Source organism: Conger conger, chromosome 1 (assembly GCF_963514075.1).
Source record: "Conger conger chromosome 1, fConCon1.1, whole genome shotgun sequence".
In the NCBI taxonomy this organism is placed as follows: Eukaryota; Metazoa; Chordata; class Actinopteri; order Anguilliformes; family Congridae; genus Conger; species Conger conger.
In genome coordinates, this window is record NC_083760.1 from 10,658,724 (window position 1) to 10,673,779 (window position 15,056).

A 15,056-nucleotide genomic window follows, 5' to 3' on the forward strand; every position below is an offset into this window, starting at 1 on the left:
ACCGATTCCAGCGCGCAATCGATACAAGCTATTCTGATCAAGCAATTTACAGATGTATTTCATTCCACAGTCTGTAAGTGTTAGTGTCCAGAGGTTCTGTGACATGCTGTTTAAGTTTCCCATATGCCCAAGCATTAGAAATCAATCACAACGTTTCAAGACCATCAGGATTTAAACCTTTATTTGACTGACCAAGATTACTTACAGGGTCTTAATAAAACAGATATATAAAAGTTGACATGTGAATGATTAGCAGACATTTTCCAACAAGCATTTTCAAGGTTTGGAATGCTGAATACACTTCTTAGTTAATCCCTTCAGGTGGCACACATGAATAACAATTAAAAACACTTTACTGCACCACCAAATTACTGCACCACCGCACCAGAACAGACAAACATTTCCTTCACAAAGAGTTGGATTAAGATGCGGCTCGGTTTATGTTTTGACACTCGTAGATGTGTGGCAGTGATAGTGTTTCTCATATTAAGATTTAAACAAAAAATAAATCCAACTCAAAGTTAGAAAATGATGAACATACATAAAATTTCCCACTGAGGCATATACGTAGACACTGAATTGATCTTGGGCTGGGTTGCTGTTGCTCACTCTCCGGTAACCTGCCCCTGATATTGTGTCAGAACATTTACTACACAAGCCCTCTCTATATCTGCGTTGTAATTCGCTGCTAAGATTGATATGAGGTACTATACACCAGGAACACAACTCTGATGTGCATTTTCAATAATTCATCCTGCTGGGAAACTGCAGTGTGTAGGTAGGATTATCTCCTATCCCCTGCTGCTCTGTCATTTATTTTTTCAACCGTACACATGTCTGTTATGCACTGTTGTGTAACATCGCCCTCTTGGTTTAATAAACAGCAAGCTGAGAGAGTTCACAGGTTACAAGGAGGCGTACAATAGTAAACCAAAATAACAGAAATCCAGCAAAAAAAATAAAAAAATGCATGGAAAAACACAGGCAACTTGGGAGGAATATTCTGGCATCTCAGCACAGGTGAAAAAAAAAAAAAAACATTTCACAGAAGAGAAAATGAAATGGAAAAAAAAATGGACCTTATGAATAACAAGTTCCTTAATCTTCACAAGATGAAATGACAACCTCATATTGCCATTGCTACAAAAATGTTCTTCCACGTGGATGAATGTGAACTGGTTTTTTTAGGCAGCCTGAAGATACAGTGTCCCTGAAAAGGATTTGGGGGGTGAGGGGGGGAGGGGGGTGTGTGGAATTAGGAGATGTTAAACCCCAGAATCCCCGGTACAGTGTCGGCAAAATCAAAGACAAACCAAGCTGCCGGATAGAGGAGGGTGTGGGTCCCCGGACTGGGGTCAGTCAGGGGGTCAGAGGTCAGAGGTCGGAGGCCTCAGTAGGAGTACTCAGAGACGTATATAGTGAGCCGGATGATGGAGCTGCCTCTGAAGTTAATGACGTGGTTAACGGTGACCATCTCCAGGTCTAGCACCACCTCTTTCGGGCCCTTGATGGGCCGGGTCAGGACCAGAGTGGCACTGACGTTGCTGGTTTGCTGCAGGACAGACAGAGGAGAGAGTGGGAGATGCCTGTTAGTAACCGTGGAAACCTTAAGGACTCCCCCCCCCCCAGTGCCTATCCGAGAAAGGAGGACACAGGGCAAAACGTTTAACAATTTCCACAACAAACAGAAAAAAATCTAAACATGAACAACTTTCCACGCACACACACTCTAAAAAACACTGATTTAAAAAAGCCATTATTTGTGTTCCTTGTTCGATAATAGGGAACATAATACCAAACACACCCAACCTAATCAGTCGTTTCACTGGACGAATCTAAATGTGATTCATCCACCAAAACAAGCACTTTCACTTTAAATCTGCCACCTCAGAAGATGTGGTTGTCAGAGTTTATACAGCCTAAGGCAACATAAAGTTGTGAAATTCTGACCTCGTGGTGACCACTCGATTATATCCTACATACATATTTATTTTAAGCTAAAGTAAACACCTTGAGAAATGTCCCATGGATAACTGGAATCTCCTCGGTTCTTTCCTTATTACACTAGTTCCAGGGCCCCACGTTATCAAGCATCGACAAGCTTGTGGCGCCCTCTGCTGGCCATTCAACTCCGAATATTGTCATAAATTCCAGCATGTGCCGACACAAGTTTTTGGGCCACACTGATCTGGTTTAATAACTATATGGATCTGACATTAGTTTACAGGTATGTGCTTTCTGTAATTTATGGGGTAAATTTTTTTTTCATGTGTTTATGAATAATAAATAAACATATTTTTCTATATTTTTCCCTTCAACTAATCAGTAAGACTGCAAGTAAAAGAAGAAATGAACACTGCGTACTTAAGTTCCATAATTTTATTTATGTTCAGACTAGTCTTCATCAGGGTATTCAGATTAGTATCCAACTTAATAGATTCAACTAGTTATGAAATAAACCCCCACACTGTATTTAATTATCCAAAGCCTGAAATCTGTATTCAACAAAATCGCGAAAAAAATTGTTAGAAGCAGCATCATTATTATTCCTGAGACCAAGGCTGGCCAATCCTGCAAATTCCTACTCTGATAATGCAGTGCAATGTTCTATAGAGAGCATAGCTCAGGCTGCAGTCATTAATGGCCCACTCAGTAATTTTGGTGGCTAATATAATGCTAATGGCTCGCAATGACCAAATAGTCGAAGCCATGGTATAATAGCATATAATTATTCTCCTAATAAAAACAAACAAACCATACCTCAGATGTACTTGACATCTCCCACAGTAAGTTTATGTGAACTGCAACAGTAACAAAGGCTCAGTATCATGGTATCATAGAGTTCAGTGGGCAAAGCAAAGTTATTTCCCAGGTTACCAAGACGTCCGTGCAAGACGTCAAATACTACAAGTACCATGATCCACTGAGGTACTTAATTGCCATCCATGTCATTTTCGTTGAACGTTCGGTGGAAATGACTGAGTGGGCCTTTAACATCGCACAAAATCCCCGAATTGTAGCCGAAAGCTGGGCTACACTCGTCCAGGTCTACAGGCAACACACACACAAACACGAGGGCAACAGTCCAGGTCTACAGGCAACACACACACAAACACGAGGGCAACAGTCCAGGTCTACAGGCAACACACACACAAACACGAGGGCAACAGTCCAGGTCTACAGGCAACACACACACAAACACGAGGGCAACAATCAAGGTCTACAGGCAACACACACACAAACACGAGGGCAACAGTCCAGGTCTACAGGCAACACACACACAAACATGAGGGCAACAGTCCAGGTCTACAGGCAACACACACACAAACACGAGGGCAACAGTCCAGGTCTACAGGCAACACACACACAAACACGAGGGCAACAGTCCAGGTCTACAGGCAACACACACACAAACACGAGGGCAACAGTCCAGGTCTACAGGCAACACACACACAAACACGAGGGCAACAGTCCAGGTCTACAGGCAACACACACACAAACACGAGAGCAACAGTCCAGGTCTACAGGCAACACACACACAAACACGAGGGCAACAGTCCAGGTCTACAGGCAACACACACACAAACACGAGGGCAACAGTCCAGGTCTACAGGCAACACACACACAAACACGAGGGCAACAGTCCAGGTCTACAGGTAACACACACACAAACACGAGGGCAACAGTCCAGGTCTACAGGCAACACACAGAAACACAAGGGCAACAGTCCAGGTCTACAGGCAACACACACAGAAACACAAGGGCAACAGTCCAGGTCTACAGGCAACACACACACAAACACGAGGGCAACAGTCCAGGTCTACAGGCAACACACACACAAACACGAGGGCAACAGTCCAGGTCTACAGGTAACACACACACAAACACGAGGGCAACAGTCCAGGTCTACAGGCAACACACAGAAACACAAGGGCAACAGTCCAGGTCTACAGGCAACACACACACAAACACGAGGGCAACAGTCCAGGTCTACAGGCAACACACACACAAACACGAGGGCAACAGTCCAGGTCTACAGGCAACACACACACAAACACGTGGGCAACAGTCCAGGTCTACAGGCAACACACACACAAACACGAGGGCAACAGTCCAGGTCTACAGGCAACACACACACAAACACGAGGGCAACAGTCCAGGTCTACAGGCAACACACACACAAACACGAGGGCAACAGTCCAGGTCTACAGGCAACACACACACAAACACGAGGGCAACAGTCCAGGTCTACAGGCAACACACAGAAACACAAGGGCAACAGTCCAGGTCTACAGGCAACACACACACAAACACGAGGGCAACAGTCCAGGTCTACAGGCAACACACACACAAACACGAGGGCAACAGTCCGGGTCTACAGGCAGCACACACACAAACACGAGGGCAACAGTCCAGGTCTACAGGCAACACACAGAAACACAAGGGCAACAGTCCAAGTCTACAGGCAACACACACAGAAACACAAGGGCAACAGTCCAGGTCTACAGGCAACACACACACAAACACGAGGGAAACAGTCCAGGTCTACAGGCAACACACACAGAAACACAAGGGCAACAGTCCAGGTCTACAGGCAACACACACAGAAACACAAGGGCAACAGTCCAGGTCTACAGGCAACACACAGAAACACAAGGGCAACAGTCCAGGTCTACAGGCAACACACACACAAACACGAGGGCAACAGTCCAGGTCTACAGGCAACACACACACAAACACGAGGGCAACAGTCCAGGTCTACAGGCAACACACAGAAACACAAGGGCAACAGTCCAGGTCTACAGGCAACACACACACAGAAACACGAGGGCAACAGTCCAGGTCTACAGGCAACACACACACAAACACGAGGGCAACAGTCCAGGTCTACAGGCAACACACACACAAACACGAGGGCAACAGTCCAGGTCTACAGGCAACACACAGAAACACAAGGGCAACAGTCCAGGTCTACAGGCAACACACACACAGAAACACGAGGGCAACAGTCCAGGTCTACAGGCAACACACACACAAACACGAGGGCAACAGTCCAGGTCTACAGGCAACACACACACAAACACGAGGGCAACAGTCCAGGTCTACAGGCAACACACACAGAAACACAAGGGCAACAGTCCAGGTCTACAGGCAACACACACACAAACAAGAGGGCAACAGTCCAGGTCTACAGGCAACACACAGAAACACAAGGGCAACAGTCCAGGTCTATAGGCAACACACACACAAACACGAGGGCAACAATCCAGGTCTACAGGCAACACACACAGAAACACGAGGGCAACGGTCCAGGTCACTCACCCTCATGGTGAACTCACGGCCCTCGTTCCCTGACTTTATCTGGAAGATGTAAAAGGCCCCAGGGTAGCGCGTGGTGGCCTGCATCTGGAATATGTCGGCGGGCACGCCGCGACCGGACGTCAGGTCCATGTGCCGGTACAGGATGGTGAACGGCCTGTCCCTGCAAGCAGGGTTCTCTGCTGAGCACATGCACTGACTGGGGGAGAGGGACAGAGAGAGAGAGAGGCGTGGAGACAGTGTTGAGACGTGCCACATTGCAAGAGGTCAATGCACTAGCCTTACAGGTGAAACGTAGCATTACCACTCGACCATCGCGAAAAGCGGTCTGTCATTTTACGGTTTTCTTTTTCATTTTAATGTCTTGACCTATGCTATCGACTTTAAATAAAGTATATAATAATAATAATAATAATAATAATAATAATAACATAACACAACATGATGGCGACAACAGGCTATTCAGCCCAGCAATGATTGCCCTTTCCTCCCACTAAAGTGTACCTACTGCTTAGTTTATCTAAAAGCGAAACAGTATCTAGCACCGTATCAAGCTTGTTCTTTAAAATCTCCAGCCTTCTGCCTCCACTGCATGTCCTGGCAAGCTATTCCACCCAGTGACCATTATCAGTATGTCTGTATAGGTTGTATTGTAATCATTGCCCCCATAATCATCATTATGGAAATCACAAGTAGCAGTTTATTCAGAATCACCATCAATAATTTATTAATCTATGCATATACTAAACATAATCAATGCACTGTCTACAAACAGTGTACAGATTTTAGTTTTTATAAATATAGCACATTTCATTCAACTCCAGCCAGAATTGTATTGTATCTTGAACTGTATGTACATATAGAAGTGCCACAAGTGCTGCTAGAGCTCTCTGTAGTTCAGATATAAGACAGTTAAAGTTGTCTGTAAAGCACTTAGTGTTTATAACCACTAATAACATTATACTGCTACATTATGGCCTGGATTCAATAAAGATTTGTCAATAACCTTGACAAGAAAATACATTCATACATTTTTTGCACTGTGTGGCCAGTTAATTTTGGTGATTTCTCACGAAACCTTCTGTAACGAAGAAAGTTAATGCATGTAGACAGTAATGATGCATGCAGTCGTGTATAAGCTAAAGATAAGGACAAACGCAAGGCTGTGTTAACCCCAGAAGAGGCTGGTACTCACTTCTCGCCGATCTCAATGTAAGGTGGGTCACATTTATTAGGGTCCAGGCATTTATACCCCCCCTGGAAATTGAAACATACTTGTGCTGTTGTACAGGTGTTGTTACCAGTGTCACATTCATTGATATCTTCAAAATCAAACACACAACAATAAAGGTCAGTTTGAACATCATCATCATCATCATCACATCATCAATACAAAAACAAAGAAACAAAATCAGTGTTGATCATGCACAATGACAGAAAAAGCTAACAGAAATAATAACACACTACACATTCTACTTAACACAACCAGCTCACAAATCTAGGCACAAAAATGACAATTATATCGAATGTAGTCTCGCAGTAAAATCTTGCAGGTACATTTGAATGCATTGCCTTTTTGGTCATTAGGAATATCACGCTCACAGAATATCAGACAGCAAAAAAGATAATACACAAAATTACTTAAGAGAGGGAGAGACAGAGGACGTACTGCCATGCACCCCATCCCCCCATACCTTCACAGCTCCGCCCGTCCTCAAAGATGAAGTACCCCGGTGGGCAGGCACAGGTGAAGGAGCCGGGAACGTTCAAACACGTGTGCTGGCACAAGAACTCGGAGAAGCTGCACTCGTCCAGGTCTACGGGCAACACACACAGACTCAAACACGTGTGCTGGCGCAAGAACGGCCTGTAGCGTAGTGGTTAAGGTACGTGACTGGGACACGCAAGGTTGGTGGTTCAAATCCCAGTGTAGCCACAATAAGATCCGCACAGCCGTTGGGCCCTTGAGCAAGGCCCTTAACCCTGCATTGCTCCAGGGGAGGATTGTCTCCTGCTTAGTCTAATCAACTGTACTTCGCACTGGATAAGAGCGTCCGCCAAATACCAATAATGTAATGTAATGTAATGTAACTCAGAGAAGCTACACTCGTCCAGGTCAGCAGGCAAACACAAGTCATGAATCGCAGTTCATGGACACAGTTTAATTCGTCCTAGAGCTGCAAATTAGATTATCTTCATAGTCTTCAGCTAAACTGGAAAACAACAAATTCACTGTATGTGCAAGCAACTTGTAACCAAAGGGTTACAGGTTAGTTTCCCAGGTAGGACAGAGCTGCTGTACACCTGGGCAGTGGATTGCTTCTGTTTATATTCAGCTGTATAAATGGACACTATGTAAAAATGCTGAAGTTGGCAAAAGCAGAAATGCAATTATCCCTCTCTGGATATACCCAGAATTCCCTGCTCTGGTCAGCACTACCTCACCATTGCACGTGGTTCCGTCGGACGCCAGCTCAAAGCCCTCCACGCAGTTGCACATGAAGGAGCCGTAGGTGTTAATGCAGCCGTGCGTGCATGGAATGTCCTCACACTCATCCACATCTGTCAGGAGGATCAGAGTCGCGCTTTTATGACATCACCGTCGCATGACTGGAGACCGAAGCCCATGATGTCATCATGCCATCCTTTTTTTTATTGGCTATTGAAGAGCCCAGTTGGCTACACAGTTACGTCATTAGATATGGGCAACATTAAGATAATACGCCGCTGATTCGGCAAATATGCAATATCTCAGGAAAAGCCACTTCAGTGAAAGTATATGGGAGTTCACAGCTGTCTTAGTTTGGTAAATCTGAATAGAAAGTGACTTAAAACAGTGTGTTAATGGCGCTTCCCATCTTGGCCTACCTTGGCATGTCCTGCTGTCCGGATTCAGGACAAAGCCGGGGTTACAGGAGCAGGAATAAGATCCGGGAACGTTGGCGCACAGCTGCTGGCAGTAACCATAGCGACACTCGTCGATATCTACGTGGAGACAAGGAATGGGAGTCAAAGGGGTAGGATCCGAGATCTGTCTTGGCACTCTTGGCCCAGAGCCGTTTTTTAAAAATAAACTGTCATTTTTTTAAAGTAGAATGGTCATGTTATAAAAATAAACTGCCATTTTTTAAAAGTACAGGTTTAAGCCATTCAGATGCTGAAGCTCTTACCCTGACACTGGCCACCAATCAGCCAGTAGCCCTCTGAACAGGTACAGGTGTACCCCCCGGCAGTGTTGATGCACACTTGGGTAGGATTACACTGGTGAGTCTGCGTTTCACACTCATCGATGTCTGAGAGGTTTGAGAACAGTGTGAATGAAACAGAGGTTGAGAGGAGGGAGGGAAAGAAAGAAAAATGAATTTGTATATCTCTTTTGGACATACTTGTAGACAGCGGTTATTTATAGTGTGGGCTTATCTTTAAAGAGATTGTGAGCAATTTGTACTCATGTTTACAGACAGCTGATGATAGCTAAACCACACACATTCATATATCAGTTCATGTCTGGCTACTCCGAGTGTTTAAAAATATATATATACTACCTGGCACTTGAGAATTCATAATTTACTGGAATCCCACAAAGTTGTAGCTCACACAGAATCCCTAGAATCACCATTTCCTTTTGTGGATATCAGAAACAAAAATCTCTGCCGTCAGTGGGGTTCTCATACCATGAAGTCACTAATTTGTTTAGTTTATTTTCAAATAAAAGCAAGAAGGGAGAGTGAACCCCCAGATAATTGACTTGTTTAAACACGCAGGTCCGATAATGTCTGACAATGACCAGCCTCGGTGCCAAGTCCGCATTGGTTGGCCCTGACTGGGGCAGGGCTACGGCTGGGGTTTCAGGCCAACAGAAACACAGCGCAGCACCTGCTTGCAGTTAAACCCGTTCAGTGTGGCAGGGGCCAACATGTGCGCCCCATGCGTACTACAGACACCACCCCCCCCCCCCCCCCCCCCCACCGAAATCCTGCACAGGGCTGTCTGGGAGAGCTTCAGTGCACCTCCTTTTATGGGCCTTTTTACGAGACTCCCGTAGGGACCGTGGTAGTCACCCCCTACGACGATCCTGGTGAACTTGCGGGAGAGTTAGATTGTAGCCTGAGACTTTCTGGGGTGAGGGAGCGAGTGTTCATGGGCACAGGGCAAGAGAGGTCCTTGTGAAAAGAAAACTACACGGCAAAAAAAACCCTGCTCTGAAAATGATGTGTATTCTTGGTTAAATATGCCAGCTGCTGCATGTTGGAATGCAGACACACACACGCAAGCACACACACACACACACACACAAACACAAAGCACTCGCACACAGACAGACACACACACACACACACACACGCACTAGCACTCACACACACACACACACACACAAACACAAAGCACTTGCGCGCACACACACACACACAAAGCACTCGCACACAGACACACACACACACACACACACACTAGCACTCGCACACAGACACACACATAAAAGCATGCACACACATATACACACACACATAAACACACATACACAGTTTGAGTGTTGCATACATTATGGATATGAGTGATGAATATTTCATAGTTGGCATCCATACCAATAAAGTGGGTGCTCAAGCCTTTAGGCAAAAGTGACCCAGCAATTTGGACCAATCACAACTGTAGTATCATTCCATCTCTGTAATGCTAGGCTGCACACCAGTGTGCGTTTATTCCCGCATAGACCCAGTCCATTTCCACCACACAGCATCAGCCCACCCACTGCTGCGTTTCCACGCTGAAATGCCGCACAGTTCACACAGCCGAAACAGAGAGACTGCAGAAGAGAAGGGTCATTACTGAGCCATCCAGGGTATCATATCCTGTCAGAGAAACCCCCCCCCCCCCCCGATCAATATTCGCCACCACACAGGGCTCCAAAGCACGCCTGGGACTGGTGAGGTCCCCAGTGTTCCAGTGGGCAGCAGCGTAGCGTAACGGCTAGGGGAACTGGGCTAGGGCAACTCAAAAGGAAGGGGGTGAGATTCTCAGCTGGGGTGCTTCCGCCATACCCTTGAGCGAAGTACTGAACCTGAAGTACTTTAGTAAATTACCCAGCTGTATAAATGGACTGCATGTAATAATGCCGTCTGCGTTAGTCTCCCTGGGTCATAGCGTCTCCGAAATGTCTAGGAGTCTAACGATTAAATTCGGTCATGTTATAGGCGGGAGCTGATTTAATTGGGAGCTGGCGCGTTAGCTGAATGCATCACACATGAGCCCACAAGAGAGAGGGATTCAAAATACTTATATCATTTATATAATTCAATACATTTTTCCTGAACTGTACCTACAACAATGCAGCTGGTTTACAGAAAGCGGGGGAAAAAAACTTGCCTGGCGTGAATATTGCCCTCCGCATGGGAATCAACAATAATCAAGAACAGAAATAATGTATACAAGCAACGGAAAGTTTGAGCAATGTCATTTGAGGCCAAACGTATTTTGCCCTACTTGATTTAGGGCTGTGGAGATGCTGATGTCACCCCTCACCCAGGCCCATGAGACAAAGCACCGTTTGTACCACAGCCGGGACAGGACGTCACAGCCGCAACTGCACATCGTTCAGCGGTCGCCAGGGCTGCCCACTCCTCGCGGGATTTGTAGTCTCCTGGCTGGGATTTGTAGTCTCCTGGCTGGGTCCTCGGGGACTTCCTGCCTCTCTGCGGAGGCACAGTGCTCGCCTACAGCAACAGATGATCTCAGTGCTGGCGCGCGGTGCCCAGATGGCTTAAATACCAGCGCTAATTCGCTATTCCTGCGGTTTACCCAAACATGGCTGCGGACCGGGATCCCTTAACCGCTACGAGATACGGCTATGCCAACGGGAGAAGTGGAAATACGAAAAGCAAAAACACGAGTTCATTATCCACTCATTACGGAGTCACAATCCATTTATTATAAATGAAACGTAATATACCCAAATAGAGACTTTTGGACGACAAACCGTGTATAGCTAAATATTATCATAGTATTAAGGAAAGCTGACAACAAAAAAGCCACATATATACGATCGACAGAAGACTGGAGAAGACATCACATGCTCTATGGTTGGCTTACAGGCTGACACCAATTTTCGAGCAATTCATCAGTTAAGCGCTAAATTTACAGTTTAATGCTTGATACTGGTGGGATCATTTGATATGAACTAAAACAACCACACTCCAGACAGGCAGACATGTCGGGAAGAAACACAAATCTGGATGCTGAATCCTTCAATATCTTAACTTAATAAAAGCTGTGGGAAATAAAATGTGAGAAATAACAAGGGCTTTTGAGCTCAGTAGCTGAAAACAAGCCTCAATGTACAAGCTAAGTGAGCAGTTCAGTAAATAAGGGGCAGTGGCCTCCGGACTAAGTACTCTGGGGTCAATGAGTGGGAAGAGGGCACTATTTTCAGATGAAACATTAAGCCAAGATTTTGACCCCCACTCTGTTTATTAAAAACAGCCTTGACTCTTTTTTTAAGTAAGGCTGAAAAAAGTATCCTGGCCAAAATCCCAATGTTTAAAATTGCTTACTGTAATTCACATCACTATTTCTGGACCAATCGCTTGCTTCACATCTGTCATGTTTCGTTACCAAAAAATGGCCGCCACCTTCATGCTAGGTAACCACGGTGACCAACTCGCCCATACTGAAGACTGAATCTCTGTATTCAGTTCATTTCCTAGGATTAAAGGCACAAATCAAAAATCCTCTCATATATTTGAAAAAGAAATCATACCAAATTTTCACTCGGATGCATGATGCCAAGAGCAGCAGTTTAATATTTTCATTGGCTTTTGAATCTTCATTTCATAAATTAAATTGGCCTTAAGTGTTCCCCCGGCCCCAGCCATGCAGTGGGCAAGGTGGGTAAAACAGTCTTCCTGACAGACACAAGCCCACCATTCAGATACAGTATATGACAGAATGCAGCGCAGTGTCAAAATGGCAGGCTTTTGAAAGCATTTTCAAAAACCATTGAGCATACCAATACAGTGGTCATAGTTTCGCTTTTACAGGGAGCCCAGGGAGATGAAGAATTAAGTTAGCAGTGTGTGTTCCCCACCGCACCACATAAGTGCGACCCCTCGTGAACAAACTGTACATGTTCTGCTCTCCTGATAGTTGGGGGAGGTCCTTTGTCTTACTGGCCATTAATTGTTGAACATACCTTTTTGCCAGGACTGTACAATGACATTTTCTCTTGATTGCTCAGTGCTGTAGAGCATCACCCGGGTGTAAAATCCAGCAATGACCCGCTTGAAAATACCAGCAACCAGCTGTTTCAAAACATAGCTTGAGCTGGTCAAACCATGTTGAGTATGGAGCTGGTCTGAACTGGTCAACCAGCTACCAGCTGTTTCAAAACCTAGGTCGACCTTTTTTTTCAGCAAGGCAGACCAAAGACCTGCAGGACCTATGATGCCCACGGAAATGCCCCCTCAGGCTTGTTGGTCCAGTGCTCAACAAACAGCCTTTCATGGACAGGTCCACTAGAAACACTACAACATGCTCAATAAAATGAATGAAAAAATATTAAGACTGTTGCACCTTCCCAAATAGCAATAGAGCCAATGTCCAAAAGGGTCAATTACCAGTAACTCACCCTTTTTGTGCCAGATAGTATAACTTGGTCTGCGATAAATACATAATATGCACATTCAATTATCAACCCACGTGATACAAAGCATATGATTTATATTTGAGACATTTTACCTCCAGAACATATTCAAAGAACGATACGACGGTTGGAGTGGCTTACCGGTGCAAAGGCCATCCTCCGTGAGAAGGTATCCCAAGACACAGGGGGGCGATTGTCCTGACACTGGGAAGCTGGGGGCTACAGGTGGTCGCTGGGCTGAAGGGTAGGGTTCGGGGATGCTTAGAGATGTGTCCGGATAGGACGGTTCACTGAAAGGCGGCGGGTTGGGCCTGGCGTAGGACTGGCTGTACATCCCTCGCGGGATACACAGGTAACCGCCGTTCTGATTCACGCAGCGCATGTCCCCTCGGCAGGGGTCCGCGAGCGTCCGGCACTCGTCCACGTCTACCAGAGTGGAGAAATGGACCCGAGGTCATTGACATCATCGCAACAAGTCTGACTCAGTGAAGATATATGGGCCTGGTTATGGGCTACCAAAATTGAAGTGGTATATTAACGAATCTTACCAACACACTGTCTGATGCGCCGATCATAGATAAAGCCATCTGTGCACGTCTGGGAGAATTGAACATGAAAAACATTTGTTTAAATCAAATTCATCATTGCAGACAAGCAAGATATATTCGAGTTGTAAACGAGAAACCATGGACCCGAAGGACTGTTGTGCAAAATTAACATAGATTCGTAGAAACAACTGGAGATGGTTCTAAAAGTATAGGCTAGCCGACTATAATAAGATGCTGCAGTAACGCTATGTGGACTAATATCATCGGAAAGAAACGTACTACTGTTTTCACTAAAGCACATTATTCCTTTAAAGCTTTCACTCTTTCGTGAAGCACGGTCAAGTAACTAATCATGAACTCCAAACATCTGGACCACAGATCCAGACCCTCGGTCTCAGAAGTTATGCTCGAGGATTCGTGTCATTTACCTGCGCGTTGCCAGACTGGATACATAGTAAGATCAGCGTCAGAACTGTCAACATCCTGCAGAGAAGAAAGAATGCGTAAAATGCGCTTGAAAATGAAACATTTCATTTGTTTTGTCCTCTCCTTTAACCTATTACGCATTATTGCCATTATGGATAAATGAAGCAGCACGTCACTTACGCCACAGAAAAACAACATGTTTTAACAGTTGGAGTTACTGTTGCAATACTTTCCCAGCTGTAGCCCCACACAGTGTCAAGGGGATACTCAATGAAAAACTTATCAAATAAAAGCATGTTGTCAGTTAGTCATGACGTGCCGCTGCACGGACAGAAAGATCAGCTTACCTAGCAAACGTCCAGAAACTTGAGAAACGTCCTTCAAATAGCATGTTTTTTATGGATCCGTGGTGATTCCTAATGAAAGAGCCGAGCGACCGACCCGTTATTTCTATGCAGCGAGGAACGTGTCAGATCCACACTACTGTAAGCAGACTCCGTAGACCACTGCAGGCAGAGCCCGTTGCGCTATCTGGCGCACTCGCCAACCCCCCTGACTCCGCGCCTTCACGCGAAAGCCGACACCTGGCTTTGGTTAACCGACGTCTAGTCTACCGAGAGCAACGCAAGAGTTGACCAGTTCTATGAGGAATGTTTTTCAAAATAAAGAGTTAATATTTTTTTTTCTCCTCCTACGTCGTCTGCTATACAGACTATTTAGCAATGCAAATAGCTGGGGCCCTGGAGCACTTGACAACAGCTGGTTTAAATCACAAAAAGACAACCCCCTTGAAACAGGGCGCGCAGAGAGCTGCCACGATCACTTACAAAATACTCACTTACAAAAATCTGAACCAAGAAAATGCAATAGGAGTGACACTGGAGTCCTCTTCGGAAGTTTTGTATTTTGCTTTAGGAAACAATGCAGTTGGAACAAAAGCGTTGCGTCCAAGACGTCCTTAAGGGGAAATCTGAGTCGAGGACAATTTTAGAAACGTGAATTCATAAATGTCTTCATATGAAGCTCTATAATTTCGCAGCCCCCCACCCCCAAATCAATATTTCCATATATTTCGTAAAATCAATTTGAGATTCAATTTGTGAAACGTAATGATGATTGTATGCTTT

At 45.3% G+C, this 15,056-nt stretch overlaps 1 protein-coding gene across 1 annotated transcript; it reads right to left on the reverse strand.

Annotated features, from left to right (window-relative positions):
• Positions 1–164: 164 nt before the first annotated feature.
• Positions 165–14,646, reverse strand: fbln5 (fibulin 5). The gene is made up of 11 exons (XM_061255537.1): positions 14,277–14,646; positions 13,932–13,986; positions 13,504–13,552; positions 13,097–13,381; positions 8,490–8,612; positions 8,188–8,304; positions 7,765–7,881; positions 7,014–7,136; positions 6,515–6,641; positions 5,323–5,518; positions 165–1,552 (listed from the first exon to the last, which is right to left on the reverse strand). The coding sequence occupies exons 1-11, from the start codon at positions 14,318–14,320 to the stop codon at positions 1,391–1,393; spliced, it is 1,398 nt and encodes a 465-aa protein (XP_061111521.1). The 5' UTR covers positions 14,321–14,646; the 3' UTR covers positions 165–1,390.
• Positions 14,647–15,056: the final 410 nt, after the last annotated feature.

Bases quoted from the DNA above. Each gene is read 5' to 3' on its own strand.
- fbln5 (XM_061255537.1), bottom strand. From the start codon at position 14,320: ATGCTATTTGAAGGACGTTTCTCAAGTTTCTGGACGTTTGCTAG. The intron at 8,305-8,489 runs GTAAGAGCTTCA...GTCTCCACGTAG, and splicing joins GATTGGTGGCCAGTGTCAGG to ATATCGACGAGTGTCGCTAT. The intron at 1,553-5,322 runs GTGAGTGACCTG...TCTGTCCTGCAG, and splicing joins GCCGTGAGTTCACCATGAGG to CAAACCAGCAACGTCAGTGC.